This window comes from Chlorocebus sabaeus, chromosome 20, assembly GCF_047675955.1.
Source record: "Chlorocebus sabaeus isolate Y175 chromosome 20, mChlSab1.0.hap1, whole genome shotgun sequence".
In the NCBI taxonomy this organism is placed as follows: Eukaryota; Metazoa; Chordata; class Mammalia; order Primates; family Cercopithecidae; genus Chlorocebus; species Chlorocebus sabaeus.
Window position 1 is genome coordinate 91,853,867 of NC_132923.1, and position 15,919 is coordinate 91,869,785.

The 15,919-nt window shown below is 42.2% G+C and overlaps 1 protein-coding gene and 1 long non-coding RNA gene across 3 annotated transcripts in view; one reads left to right on the plus strand and one right to left on the minus strand.

The window, feature by feature from the left end:
* The window catches only part of ZSWIM5 (zinc finger SWIM-type containing 5), a 197,304-nt gene that overhangs the window by 160,011 nt on the left and 21,374 nt on the right, over positions 1-15,919 (plus strand). For both annotated transcript variants that reach the window (XM_007978970.3, XM_073007367.1), the window contains exons 5-8: positions 4,166-4,345; positions 10,528-10,704; positions 13,418-13,564; positions 14,879-15,016. In XM_007978970.3, the coding sequence (XP_007977161.2) occupies positions 4,166-4,345; positions 10,528-10,704; positions 13,418-13,564; positions 14,879-15,016 (642 nt within the window). The remainder of the gene's footprint in view (positions 1-4,165; positions 4,346-10,527; positions 10,705-13,417; positions 13,565-14,878; positions 15,017-15,919) is intronic.
* LOC140709249 (uncharacterized) lies at positions 7,334-12,103 on the minus strand. The gene is made up of 2 exons (XR_012089679.1): positions 11,406-12,103; positions 7,334-10,285 (listed from the first exon to the last, which is right to left on the minus strand). It is a non-coding gene; the product is annotated as an uncharacterized lncRNA (long non-coding RNA).

Here is a 15,919-nt window from a genome sequence, read left to right on the forward strand (position 1 = left end):
TTGGCCAGGCGCAGTGGCTCACGCCTGTAATACCAGCACTTTGGGAGGCTGAAGCGGGTGGATGACGAGGTCAGGAGATTGAGACCATCCTGGCTGACACGTTGAAACCCTGTCTCTACTAAAAATACAAAAAATTAGCCAGGCGTGGTGGTGGGCACCTGTAGTCCCAGCTACTCGGGAGGCTGAGGCAGGAGAATGGCGTGAACCTGGGAGGCGGAGCTTGCAGTGAGCCGAGACCGTGCCACTCCAGCCTGGGTGACAGAGTGAGACTCCATCTAAAAAAAAAAAAAAAAAAAAAAAATTAAAAAAAAAAAATTAACCGGGCATGGTGGCGGGTGCCTGTAATCCCAGTTACTCAGGAGGCTGAGGCAGGAGAATCGCTTGAACCTGGGAGGCAGACATTTCAGTGAGCTAAGATCATGCCACTGCACTTTAGCCTGGGTGACAGAGCAAGATTCCATCATTGCTCAAGAAGAAAATTTAAGGGTTATCCTTGATTCCCTATTTTCTGTCTTTTACATCCAAATCAAGACCTGTTGACCCTCAGAGTTAGAGGACTGAATGAGATAAAGTGCTTAACACCTTAATCCCTAGCTGATAAAAAGAAATCAATGATAGCTATTAAATTTTATTATTATATTTAATATTTAATAATTATGTAAAATTTTAATTTCCATAGTAGCTACCTTTGCTTAGAGTTTTTGATGCTTTTAAAATTTTTTGTTGTTTTTTGAGAAAGAGTCTCACTCTGTTGCCCAGTCTGGAGTGCAGTGGTGTGGTGTCAGCTCACTGCAACCTCTGCCTCCTCGGTTCACTTGATTTTCCTGCCTCAGCCTCCCAAGTAGCTGGGACTACAGGCACGCACCACCACGCCCGGCTAATTTTTCTACTTTTGTAGAGACAGGTTTTCACCATGTTGGCGAGGCTGGTCTCAAACTCCTGAACTCCAGTGATCCACCTGCCTCGGCCTCCCGAAGTGCTGGGACCACAGACATGAGCCACCAAGCCCAAGCCAAATGTCTTTTTATTGATTTACTTTGAGACAGGATCTCACTGTCCCCTCGGCTGGAATACAGTGGTGTGATCATAACTCACTGCAACTCAAACTCCTAGGCTCAAGAAATACTTCCACCTCAGCTTCCCAAGTAGCTAGGATTACAGGCACAGGCTACCACATTCAGCTGATTCTAATTTGTTGTAGAGATAGGGTCTCACTGTTGCCCAGGCTGATCTCAAACTGCTGGCCTTGTGATCCTCCCACCTCAGCCTCCGCAAGCACTGGTATTACAAGCATGAGACACTGTACCCAGCCAACACTTTTTTTTTAAGTTGTAGGAAAATATGCTTCTGGATACTGATAACAGTCCTGTGAGTGCTGTTTTATACAGGCAACTGGTAGGATTTTTTGCTTTGTCTCTTTCTCAGGGTTGTAATTGTATTGAAACAAATTTATAAGGACGTAATTAACAAGACAGAAAACTCATTTTTAACTTATAGGTGAAAGTACTTGTGCTCACTTTCTAGGGATTTTTTTTTTTTTTAAACAGAGTCTCGCTCTGTTGCCCAGGCTGGAGTGCAATAGCTCAATCTTGGCTCACTACAATCTTTGCCTCCTGGACTCAAGAGATTCTCCTGCCTCGGCGTCCTGAGTAACTGGGATTATAGGCACACACCATGATGCCTGGCTAATTTTTTGTATTTTTAGTAGAGATGGGGTTTCGCCATGTTGGCCAGGCTGGTCTCGAACTCCTGACCCCAAGCAATCCAGCTACCTCCGTCTCCCAAAGTGCTGGGATTACAGGCATGAGCCACCGTGCCCAGCCAGGATCCCCTTCTTAATATCAAAATGCCTAGGAAATAGGAACTCCTCCAGGACTGGAATTAGCACCCTGTTTCTTTACCTCTTAAGCCTCTCATCTCACCCAATCTGTTTTCCCTTCCTATTATCCTATTGATTTTGCGATTCCTAAGATCACCAGAGTTCTTCTGAAGTTGCCAGATTTAGTAGCTTCTTTTTTGGTCCTCTTTTTTACCTGTGAAGATTAAATATGAAAATCTGTTTCTACACTATAGATGAAAAGCCCTTCTTAAACTGTAAAATAAATGTTACTATAATCCCCTAAAGAGTCACTGTTGTAAGTATTAGTTCCTTTTTTCTTTTTCTTTTTTTTTTTTTTGAAACGGAGTTTCGCTCTTGTTGCCCAGGCTAGAGTGCAATGGCAGGATCTCGTCTCACTGCAACCTGTACCTACCAGGTTCAAGCGATTCTCCTACCACAGCCTCCCAAGTAGCTGACATTACAGGCATGCACCACCACACCTGGCTAATTTTTTGTATTTTTAGTAGAGACAGGGTTTCTCCATGGTGGTCAGGCTGGTCTTGAACTCACGATCTCAGGTGATCAGCCCGCCTCCGCCTCCCAAAGTGCTGAGATTACAGGCGTGAGCCACTGTACCCAACACATCATATAGTTTCTTTTTCATGGTACATTTAAAAAATTGAATTGAAACAGTAGAAATGAGGGTTTTTTCTTTTTTTTTTTTTTTTAGTCACCCATGCTGGAGTGCAGTGGTGTGATCTCCGCTCACTGTAACTTCCACCTCCTGGGCTCAAACAATCCTCTCACCTCAGCCTCCTGAGTAGCTGGGACCAGCTAGGTGTGCACCACCATGCCCAGCTAATTTTTTGTATTTTTGGGAGAGACAGCGTTTCACCATGTTGCCCAGGCTGGTCTCAAACTCCTGAGCTCAAGTGATCTGCCCTCCTCGGCCTGCCAAAGCGCTGGGTTTATAAGTGTGAGCCACAGCACCCAGCCAGAAATTAATTTTCATCTTCAATTAATATCTGAAATTGAGGCTAATATGGCTTTTTAAAACATTCCTATTTGGCTTTGAAATAGTGTCCAAATGTACTTCCATCCATGGATGTAACTACATCCTAAAGGATGTTTATATTAAGACACACTGCAGCCAGTTGCACCGCCTGTAATCCCAGCACTTTGGGAGGCCAAGGTGGGCAGATCACGAGATCAGGAGATTGAGACCATCCTGGCTAACATGGTGAAACCCTGTCTCTACTACAAATACAAAAAATTAGCCAGGCTTGGTGGCAGGTGGCTGTAGTCCCAGCTACTTGGGAGGCTGAGGCAGGAGAATGGCGTGAACCCGGGAGTCGGAGCTTGCAGTGAGCTGACATCGCACCGCTGCACTCCAGCCTGGGCAACAAAATACAAAAATTAGCCAGGCGTGGTGGCAGGCGCCTGTAATCCCAGCTACTCAGGGTGTGGGGCGTGGGGTTGGGGCACCGAGGCAGGAGAATCCCTTGAACTCAGGAGGCGGAGGTTGCAGTAAGCCAAGATCGCCCCATCACACTCCAGCTTGGAGGGACAAGAGCGAGACTTCGTTTCAAAAAAAGAAAAAAAAATCCCAAGAAAGGAATAGTTTTAAGGCATCACAAGTTATCAGCAGTTTGAAAATCCAAGTCCAAATACTTTATTTTTTTTTAATAAGCAAATACTAAGATTCTACTATGTGCTAGGTAATATGCTAGACCCTTGACAAAGGTTATCTCATTTAATTCTCACAATAGCCCTACAAAGTAGGTATTTTTATGATCTCAGTTTTACAATTGAATGATTTGATGAAGCTCAGGAAGTTCAGCTAAGCAAAAAAATAAAACTTTTTCTGACTTCCTCGCTTCCAACCATGTTCTTGTACTAAATGCCCTTCCTCTATGCTGCTTTCATACCCTGAATGTATCTTTATCTTAATACTTATCATATTCAAATGGAATTATGTTTATTTATCTGTCTCCCTCACTAGACAGTTCCTCAAGGGTAGAAACAGTGTCGGTTTTATTCACCAGCACAGAGCCTTAACATAGAAGGCTCTTAATAAATATTTATTACACTGCAGATTTGAGCTCAGAGTTCAAGCCTAAGTCTGTCTTTATATCACAGGCACACAGATTCAAGTAAGACAGTCACTCTACTTTAAGGAAGTGTTGGGAAGGAAAAACAAGCCAGTTCTAAAAATCTTAGCGAATTTTTTACATTAAGAAAAGTTAATGCTTTGGAAAGTTTCTCTACCATCTAAAAATGAAACTGAAACATTAAGGCTTACATCGAAGGAGAGATGTTAAGAATATGGGTTGCTTTATTTTCCAGGGGCTTTATGGGTGTGCATAATTTTAAATCCACACTGCAAACTGGAGGAGAAATCCTGCTGGCTGCAGCAGCTGCAGAAGTGGAGCGACCTGGATGTCTGTCCCCTGGAGGATGGAAACTATGGACATGAGCTGCCCAACATCACCAATGCACTTCCCCAGAATGCCATTCACAGCCCAGGTGAGCCAAGTGTCCTTTTAGGCTCTTTGTACCTGGAACTTCGAAAGGTGGGAGGGTAAACCTAGAACAATGGTAGCTGGATAGCCTTTTGGCTGTCAGAATTGCCATTCTAAATAAGAAAAGCCTGTGTTTTTATTCATCTTGAAATGCCGAACCTTAAGTAAGGATAAGCTTTTATCTTTGACACTGAGTTGCTATCCTTTTCCACATCTAGAGTGTCCTTACAGTGCCTAGCATAATGTCCTAGAGCCCTCTGCATGACTCCTGGTCTACTCTTCAGGTTCTTCCTGTCTAATGTATTAAATGTCTTGGCTTCAGTTGGAGTTGGTTTAGCTCAGACCTAACTTAGGGGAGGAACAAAAGACCTATAAAAAGCAGTTTTAAAAAGTTTTAAAAAGTTTTAAAAACTTTTCTTCTGTTTTCCTCAGATTTTTATACAGCAAATAGCTGGGTGGGATCATCCTCCCATATTATTGGTAGGATTCCTGCCCCATTTTAAGACACTTCCAGTACAGTGATACCATACACTCCACCTTTTGAGCCCACTGGCCTGCAGATATCACTTGACATCAGCATTCGTATCAGTTTTAGTTCAACTAATTCAGTCTATTTGATGTTGTCAATTGATCTATTTGATGTTGTCAATTGATTATTCTTTAGCCTATTGAGAGCCTTTATTGGTAGAAGATTTTATCAGACACTGATTTTACAGTTGGTTCCTTTTATTTTATTTTATTTTATTTTATTTGGAGACAAGGTCTTGCTGTATCCCCCAGGCTGGAGTACAGTGGTGCGATCTTGGCTCACTGCAACCTCTGCCTCCAGGGTTCAAGCGATTCTCATGCCTCAGCCTCCCGAGTAGCTGAGATTGCAGGTGTGACAGCCACCATACCTGGCTAATTTTTGTATTTTTAGTAGAGACGGGGTTTTGCCATGTTGGCCAGTGTGGTCTCGAACTCCTGACCTCAGGTGATCCACCCACCTCAACCTCTCAAAGTGCTGGGATTACAGCCATGAGTCACTGCGCCTGGCAGTTCCTTTTATTTTAAATAACTCCATTGGTATTTTCAGTCTCAAGAAGGAAATCACGAAAATTATTGTTTTTGTTTGGTCTTCTTCTGTACCATAATTAGTTGTCAGTATATTTAAGACAACTAAGGTAATAGAAGATGAAAAGGCTACAATTTTGCCACTTATTTACCCTTTCCTGGCACTCATCTAGCTTCCACAACACAGGAAGCCATCTCTTTGATAGTGGCTTTGGATAGCATAGAGAGGGTCAAATGCATACAAACACGTGCCTTGTTCTGTTGCCCAGGCTGGAGTGCAGTAGTGTGATCTCAGCTCACTGCAACCTCCGCCTTCCAGGTTCAAGCAATTCTCCTGCCTCAGCTTCCTGAGTAGTTGGTACTACAGGCGCGGGCCGCCACACCTGGCTAATTTTTGTATATTTGGTAGATACAGGGTTTCACCATATTGGCCAGGCTTGTGTCAAACTCCTCAATTGATCTGCCCGTCTTGGCCTCCCAAAGTGCTAGTATTACAGGCGTGAGCCACCGCACCCAGCCTGGTCTGGCAGTTTCTTCCTGTCATAATATATTGGTTCTTTGTTGTTGTTAGCTCTCCTTTGAAGATGTTGCTGCTTCTAAAGCCTTCTCAGGTTGTGATTGATACCTCTTTCACATCCCTTTACCTTTGGGGCTGGAGAAGTAGTTGATTCCTGCCTATTCTTCATAGTCATTTCTACATAATTCTCCTTCCTACCCCAGTTTTAAGTTTATGCCATCAAACTATACTGTCTGCCACCCTGCTGGGTTTTGTCATCTGTAGACCTCTGGGTCAATCCCTCTCATTCACTGAAGATTTTTAGCTATTGGCTTGCTTACTAATACTACTTTCTATCACTGTTCCTATCGTAATTCTTTTTTTAATTTTTTTTTTTTTTTTGAGACTGGGTCTCACTCTGTCACCCACGCTAGAGTGAAGTGGCGTGTTCTCATCTCACTGCAACTTCCGTCTCCCAGACTTCAGTGATCCTTCTATCTCAGCCTGCCGAGTAGTTGGGACTACCGCCGTGAGCCACCACTCACAGCCAAATTTGTGTGTGTGTGTGTATTTTTTGTAGAGATGGTTTCGTCATGTTGCGCAGGCTAGTCTCGAACTCCTGAGCTCAAGCAGTCCTCCTGCCTTGGCCTCCCCAAGTGCTGGGATTATAGGCATGAGCCACCATGCTGATTCCCATCATAATTCTTGATGACTTCAGTAGCCACATAGATGACCCTTTCAATACCCTGGCCTCTCATTATTTGATCTCCTCTTTTCCAGTAGTCTCATCCTCCACCATAACTTAGCCATTCAACCCCAAAATCATACCCTAAACCTTGACATTACCAAAAACTACACCCTCTTCATGCATCACCAGTTACCACCATCATTCTTGCTAGCTTTTCTTTAGTATCCCAATTTCAGTAATTCTTTGACCCAGTAGGAATTTTTGTCTTACTGTGTAAGACAGGGTTTTACAAGTTTTTGTTTTGTTTACCAAAACAAAACAGAAAACACACTTGTGACTCCACGTGCATCTCTAGGTGGTAGAAATAGGTGGTAGAATTAGGAAAAATCAGTTAAAAAGAATAGTACAGATTTGCCATCTCCTTTTCTTCTGTGCTTAATCTCCCTGAATTCACTCCAAGTCAGGCTTTCAATCCCTACCACTACTGAAACAGCTCTTGTATCAGTTACTAATGCTAACTGTTGCTAAATCTACTAGTTGTTCTCAGTCATAACCTTACTTGACCTATCAGCACTGTTTGACACATTGGTCACACTCTCCTTGAAACTTCTTTGTCATTTGACTTCCAAGAAACCATTCTCTCTCGGTTCTCCTTACTTCATTGGCCATTCCTTCTAAGTCTCTTTACTGTCTCTTCCCCAGTTCCCAACATAAAATGCCATAGTGCCCAGGGATCTGTCATCAGACCACCTCTCTTTCTTTTTTTTTTTTTTTGTTTGAGACAGAGTCTTGCTCTGTTGCCCAGGCTGGAGTGCACTGGTGTGGTCTCGGCTCACCACAACCTCCGCCTCCCAGGTTCAAGTGATTCTCCTGCCTCAGCCTCCTGAGTAGCTAGGATTACAGGTGCCCGCCACCACGCTTGATAATTTTTGTATTTTTAGTAGAGACAGGGTTTCACTATGTTAGCCTGGCTGGTCTCGAACTCCTGACCTTGTAATCCGCCTACCTCTGCCTCTCAAAGTGCTGGAATTACAGGAGTGAGCCACCGCGCCTGGCCACCACCCTCTTTCTATACTTCTTTGTTGGTTGCATTGTTTTAGTAATCATCTAAATACTAACAACTCGTATATATAGATCTTGCCCAGACCTTTCCTCTCAACTCCAGACATGTATATTTGATATTCAGACTGCCTTTTTGATATCCCCATTTATCTATTAACAGGCATCTCAGTAGGATTCCTACCCCTCAAGCCCCACCCAAACCTGCTCCTGTTGCAGTCTTCCTGTCTCCATATATGGCAACTCTCTTAAAAACCTTAGAGTCATTCTTAATTCTTTACTCTCTCTCACCCCAGCTCTAATCCATGAGCAAATCCAATTTGAAATATATGCAGAAGCCAACTACTGCTCATCATCTCCACTCTTTATTTCTCTGCCAGCTACCATCATCTCTCACAAATTATTGTAGTGCCCACCTGATTGCTCCCCCTTCTTCTGCCCTTCCACCTTATAACCTGTTCTCAATACTGCTGCCAGAGTTATCCTTTTAAAATGCAAGTCCCATCATATACCTTCACAGCTCAGAGCTCTTCAGTGGCCTCTCATCTTTCTCAAAAACCCAAAGTCATCTTTTTCTCATGGCCTACATTGGCCCTCCATGATCTAGTTCTCTAATATGTCTCTGACTTAATCTCCTGTGATTCTCCTGCTTGCTCATTCCATCCAACTATACTAGCTTCCTCACTGTTCTCAAACACTCCAAATATACTTCTGCCTTAGGACTTAGTACTTGCTGTTCCTTTTGCCTGGAGACCATTCTATATATGAATAGAACAATAACCCCCTGCCTAACCCCAGCTTGCTTTTCTCCCTAACTCTGCTTTAGACTTTTTCATAGCATTTATAACTGTATGATATATCTGAGACACTATATATTTACTTAACTGTCTCTCCCCAATTGAATGTAAAGGTCCATAAAGACAGGGACTTTGTATGTCCTAAGCACTAAGAACAGTACCTACTGTATAGTAGGCAGTAATTATTCGCTGATTTAATCAATTTAAAAATATATTGGGAGCCCAGTGTCCACTGTGGGTTGAGCAGACCAGTGGATTCTCAGTTCAGCAATAGATGAGCTTAGATTCCAGCCAGTAGAAGAGTCATTGTGCTTTCAGTGAGGACAACATGAAGGAGAAGCAATTTCAGTAAATACTGTCAGTGCTACTTGAATGATAATATCCTTCAACCATCTGAGCCTGTACCCAATGGGATATATTAAATTCTAAAGAAATGACCAGATTCCAAGGACTTTTCCTGAATGGTTGAATATGTTAGGTTGTTTCATATTCAGTATGAATTATCTGACATTCCCTCATAATTTTTTTGCACAGAATCAGTAGGTACACACCTCATTTGGGCATCTCTGTAAATGTCCGTATGGTACAATACGTCAGTTCTTGATCCCAAAATAGTTTAAATTGCCATTAATCTAGCAAAGCATCAGTTAAATGACTCCCTCATGGTTTCTTATTACCTTAAATATCATTTCCATGATCCTCCCTAAGTCCATGGTTTATGGCAAGATATCTTCATTTGGTCCTCCTACATACCACCCTTAAGAGTTGAGCCTACATTTTTATCTGCAGTTTTGGTTTCCCTGCAGCCCTTTTCCTGAAGAGAGATGGCATGATAAGACTCCAGTGAGAAAACAAGTTTGTCTTTTATTAGCCAGTTTTTTCTTTTTTTTTTTTTTTTTCTGAGGCATGATCTTGCTTTGTTACCCAGGCTGGAGACCAGTGGCACGATCTTGGCTCACTGTGGCCTCAACCTCCTGGGCTTAAGTGATCCTCCTGACTCAGCCCCTGAATAGCTGGGACTACAGGCCCACGCCACCATGCCCGGCTAATTTTTATATTTTTTGTAGAGACAGGGTTTCACCACATTCCCCAGACTGGTCTCAAACTCCTAGACTCAAGCAATCTGCCAGCCTCAGCCTCCCAAAGTGCTGGGATAACAAGTGCGAGTCATCACACCTGGCCTCATCAGTTTTTTCTTATTGGGGAACAAGACTGTAAGCCGCAGATATCAGTGTAATAAAGGTACCTGAATATACAGAGCTTCAGCTCTTTCTCTCTTTTTTTTTTTTTTTTTTGAAATGGGGTTTTGCTCTGTCACCCAGGCTAGAGTGCAGTGGTGTAATCTTGGCTCACTGCAGCGTCTACCTCCTGAGTTCATGTGATCCTCCTGCCTTAGCCTCCCAAGTAGCTAGGACTACAGGCATGTGCCACCATGCCTGGCTAATTTTTAAATTTTTTATTTTTTGTAGAGACAGTGTCTTGCTATGTTGCCCAGGCTGGTCTTGAACTCCTGGCCTCAAGTGATCCTCCCACTTTAGCCCCCCAAAGTTCTGGGATTACAGACAGAAGCCACTGTAACTTCAGCAATCTTTCAACTCTTAATATGAATTTCATGAAAGTCCTTGGTCTGATAAGGGAAACTTGGTATGAAACAAGTTACAGATTGGCCAAGGATGTTGCCTAGCTGCTTCTCTCTACCTTTGACCTCGATAGAAGCAGTTTATATCTTCATGATTGAGTGGCTAAGCACCACTACTCCTCTTGTATTTCATGTAGCTTCTGGATCTCAGGAGAAATTAGTCTTCTGTAGAAGGAGGAAGGAAGCCATAGATCTCTGTGGGAAGGTTATTCCTATAAAGAGCACACACACACTAAAAGCTTATCCAAGAAGGAGGCAACACAACAGATACTCAGAGAGATTGCAAGTGGCTGCTCTCATTGCCCTTCCACCTTATAACCTGTTCTCAATACTGCTGCCAGAGTTATTCTTTTAAAATACTATTATTCAGCCAACCTCACACCCTGAAGAAGACCCAGGGCTTAAAACTTCAAATTGCCTGTCACTGTACTGCTGCATGTTCTTCTTTCTCCAGACTCCTTATCCAGACCAAGACGAACAGTGTTCACTAGAGCCATTGAGGGCCGTGAATTACATTGGCAGGATAGCCACCTACAGCGAATAATCAGCAGTGATGTTTATACAGCTCCTGCCTGCCAGCGGGAAAGTGAAAGACTACTCTTTAATTCCCAAGGCCAGCCACTGTGGCTTGGTAAGTCTAGCCCTCCTCTAAGAACTTGAGAGCCACCCTCACTTCATGCCAGACCCAAATGAGCCATCTTCATACGTACCTACAACTCAAACTACAATTTGGACAGTTTTCACACAGATCTTTTGGGGCTTTTATTAGGGATATTTATGTGAAGCCTAAGCCATTTGCATGTATACTCACTTGTGATACAGCAACCTCAAATAAGAATATGCATCCTGTCGTCTAAGCTTTGGCAGGGGTGAAAGGAGTTAATGCATCTCAAAGAGCACTAACAAAGCAATTAGGCCTCAGTTCACAGCTTCTCTGAGTTATTAAGCAACAATAGTCTACTCAATAATTATTGAGCAACATTATAGTCTACTCTAAAATTACATGTTTTGCTAAAAAAAGCACTAATTTGAATTTGAATTTTTTTTAGTCTCCTATGCTAGTAAATAGGACATAATCTACATTTGTCACCAAGCAGTCTTCCTTTTCTCCTTCCCACCTTCCTACCTTCCTTCATGATAACAGGATAGAGCTGTTTCATTGTGAGTTTAAACCCTCCTCTGAAATAGTTTCCTGGCTTTCCCTCAATTAGCCTGTCCCTGACTTTATCACAGGATACCCATTTCAAAAGAGACATTCTTTTTTAAAAATATTCATTTTCCGAGTCTTACAGCAATGACATACATTTTCATTGTCTTCTCGCAATTACTTACCTCCATCTCTCAAACCATATCTTTGTCTTTCTCAAGATTTTGCTGAATCTAGATATGCCCGTCTCTCTCTTGAAAGCAATAGCCAGACACACTGAGTCACCACCTGAAGTTCCCTCTGATCATCTTTCTTCTGTGATCCAGCACTTCTAAAACATAAATCTAATAAGCATGTGAAAGAATATACACCTCATTAACAAAGATGCAAATTAAAACAACACTGAGGTAGCATTTTTTGATTTTCAAATGGTCAGGCGTTTTTAATTAAGATAATTAGTTTCTGGTGTGGGAGAAGTTGCATGGCGATAGGTTACCACTACTTATAGGAGTGTAAATACTTACAGTCTTTCTGAAGGGTATTTCTTCTTATCAAAAGCTTTTAAAATATGTTCATACCATGTGATCCAGGAATTCTACCTGTAGGAATTTATCCTGAGCCATAATTAACTAAGGATATGCATATAGCTAAGGGGTTCATTACAGCATGTACAAAAATAAGGTAGATGAGAAAAAATGGAAACCATATAAATGTCCAACAATAGGGGATTGATTAGCTCAATAGATATACATGTATTCACCAGAATGATATGTAATCATTTTTAATGTTATAGATGTATATTTGATAACATGGAAAAATATTTACAATGTATTATTAAGTGGAAGGCCAGTTACAAAACAGTAAGTGTTAATACCATCCCATTTTTAGTAAAAACTTACTAGACTGGGCGCAGTGGTTCACACCTGTAATCCCAGCACTTTGAGAGACTGAGGTGGGCGGATCACCTGAGGTCAGGAGTTTGAGACCAGCCTGGCCAACATGGTGAAACCCTGTCTCTAGTAAAAGTGCAGAAATTATCCGGGTGTGGTGGCACACATCTGTAATACCAGCTACTCAGGAGGCTGAGGCAGGAGAATTGCCTGAACCTGGATGCCGGAGGTTGCAGTGAGCCGAGATCATGCCACCGTACTCCAGTCTGGGTGACAGAGTGAAACTCCATCTAAAAAAAAAAATTAATAGAAAAGTGTGAGTAAATATACATGACACTGGAAAGAGTGATTATTTCTGATTTTTATTTTATATTTCTTTATAAGTATTTTCAAATTTTCTGCAATTACTTCTGTAATTTTTAATTTTATCTTTAAGAAAAAAGCACAAAATAAACCATAAAGCTTGTTAAAATTACTCACCTATTTGTAAGTCTTTGGTTTGGTAGTCTTCCATTATCCCTAAGGTAAATTCACACTCCATAGAATGGCATTCAAAGCTGTTTATATTCCAGACTCTACTTTTTCCAGGCTATCTTAAGTGACATAACATAATTCTTAACTACATGGAACTATTTGCCATACTCTGAAGATGGATGCTATTAATATATTGAATAATTTTTATGCTTTTACAATATGCCCTTGCTTATGTTTCCTTTGTCAGGAATGTCTTTCCCTGTTTGTCTACCTGTTTGAAATCTTACTTGTCCTTCAAAGCAGCTCAAATATTATTTTCTCTATATATATTCCTATCATGTTACTTCTTTTTAGCTGCTTTATAATTACGTTTATGTATCATTTGTGAGCTCTTTGAGAGCAATGACCATTTCTTATTCATCTATGTACTTCCTTTGCCAAGCATACTCCGTGGCATATAATAGGTTTTCAGGAAATGTAGGATTAATTAAATGAATGAGACTTTTCCCATTAGGCAGTTAGTTGCTACCTCCATTGGTTTCCCATAGTATAATATATGTTTGCAAAGAGAGAAACTACATTTTATTATCCTACTTGTGTGTCCCTTTCAACACCATAGACCACGCTGAGGCTGCAAGGTAGCTCTTTCAAGATATCACCTGTGATTTATTCAACTTTTTATATCTTCAAAGATAAAGACACAGTTTCTGGTATATAGTAGATGTCAGGTTGAATTTGAGGAACTGGACTGAATACAAACCCTCTTTGTCAGGTATAAATTTTCCTGATTTGAAATTTTAACTAGACCAAAATATCTTCTTCTTATTTGGTAGAGCATGTGCCTACAGCCTGTGCTCGGGTTGATGCCCTACGTTCCCATGGTTATCCAAAAGAGGCCCTCAGACTCACAGTGGCCATTATTAATACTCTGAGGTTGCAGCAGCAGCGGCAACTGGAAATCTACAAGCATCAGAAGAAAGGTATAGTAATTAGGAGCCATCTAACCCCCTTAGGCCCAAAGCTGATGAGGATCCTCGGAGGATACAAGGCCCGAAGAGCTAGGGAATTCCAGGTCATTCTCCTTGCTGTGTGGAATGCTTCACTTTATGAATCTCAGTTTTCTCATCTGTTAATTTGGGAATAATGCCTGTTTGCCTCCCTCATAAGGCAGTTAGAAGGCTCATTAAGATCTTGTATGAGAAGACCATTTTTAAACTGTAAAGCTGTAGACAGGCATGGTGACTCACACCTATAATCCCAGCACTCTGGGAGGCCCAGGTAGGAGGATCGCTTGAGGCCAGGAGTTTAAGACCAGGCTGGGCAACATGGTGAGACCCTGTCTTTACAAAAATAAAATAAAGGCTGGGCACAGTGGCTTACCCCTGTAATCCCAGCACTTTGTGAGGCCGAGGCAGGTGATCACCTGAGGTCGGGAGTTCAAGACCAGCCTAACCAACATGGAGAAACCCCGTCTCTACTAAAAATACAAAAAATTAGCCAGGCATGGTGGTGCATGCCTGTAATCCCAGCTGCTCGGGAGGCTGAGGCAGAAGAATTGCTTGAACCTGAGAGGCAGAGGTTGCAGTGAGCCAAGATCACACCATTCCACTTCAGCCTGGGCAACAAGAGCAGAACTCCATCTCAAAATAATTAATTAATTAATTAAATTAAACTAAATATGCCAGGCACAGTGGCTCACACCTGTAATCCCAGGACTTTGGGATGCTGAGGCAGGTGGCTCACTTAGGCCAGGAGGTCGAAACCAGCCTGGCCAACATAGCAAACCCCAGTTCTACCAAAAATACAAAAATTTGTCAGGCATGGTGGCACATGCCTGTAGTCCCAGCTACTCTGGAGGCTGAGGCACAAGAATCATTTGAACCCAGGAGGCAGAGGTTGCAATGAGCCAAGATCACGCCACTGCACTCCAGCCTGGGCAATAGAGTGAGACTCTGTCTCAAAAATAAATTTTTAAATAAAATAAAATTAGCAGAGCATGGTGGCATGTGCCTGTAGTACCAGCTATTCAGAAGACTCAGGTGTCTCTTAAAACAAAAACCTGTAAAGCTGTATCCATGTATGCACTACCAGCAGGCAACCCAAATGCAGACCACATGACCTTATAGCTGGCTGGTATGTTTGAGGCCAGCCCTGTCAACCCAAAGCAAGACAATAGAGAAGCTTTTATTTGACTCTCAGGGTCAAGGCTGGAGAGACTGATAAGAAGACCCAGGCGGGGACAGATAGCAGTTTGTCTCTATCACTGTCTAAAATTTTAACCTGCTTGTTTCCAGAACTGTTGCAGAGAGGAACCACAACCATCACAAACCTGGAGGGCTGGGTGGGCCACCCCCTGGATCCCATTGGCTGCCTGTTTCTCACTTTGACTGAGGCCTGCCGCCTGAATGATGATGGCTATCTGGAGATGTCAGGTACAGGGGTCAGCCTGAGGCAAACCAAGACTGCCCTTGTTGGCTAGAATAGTGGCTTACACCTGTAATCCTAGCATTTTGGGAGGCCAAGTTGGTGGATTACTTGAGTTCAGGAGTTCAAGACCAGCCTGGGCAACATGGCAAAACCCTGTCTCTACAAAATATTAGCCAGGTGTGGTGGCAGTCACCTGTAGTCCCAGCTACTTGGGGGCTGAGGCACTAGGATCACTTGATCCCAGGAGATCGAGGCTGCAGTGAGTCAAGATTGCACCACTGCACTGCAATCTGGGTGACAAAGTGAGACCCTGTTTCATTAAAAAAAAAAACAAAAAAACAAAAAAAAGACTGCCCTTGTCAGCCCTTTTCTCCCTTCCAGACTCTGTTCTACCTCCTTTTGAAGTTTTTGTCCCCCTCTTGTCCAAACTAGAGCACCCTAAGAGGTTTCTTCATACTTGCCCATTTCCCACCTTCCTTTCCTACCCTGTGGTCTGGCCTTGTCCTGATTTCACATTTTACCTTGCCAGCCTTCCTTGTTCCTTTTATTTCCCTATCATAAATGCCTAAAGAATGTAATCCAAGAAGAATAACAAGTAATAGAGAAATTTCAGCAGTCAGAGGCGAGAAGCTAGAGCAGTCTGAAAGTGGGAAAGAACTTCCATCGAGAATCCGTGTATCCCTTGCAATTGCATAATAATGTTTTCTGGTTTCCTTTGAACTTTCTTCTAAATGATGGTTTTGTACCAATTTTATAAATAAGAACTAGAGGAGAATAATTTAATAGAGTCTCAAGACCTTATTAAGAGTAGCCAAGAATAGATACAAAATTGATTCTTTTTTCTTTTATGCCTTCACTTACTGTATACATATATCTACTTTAGTATTTAGCATGCTACATTACAATTT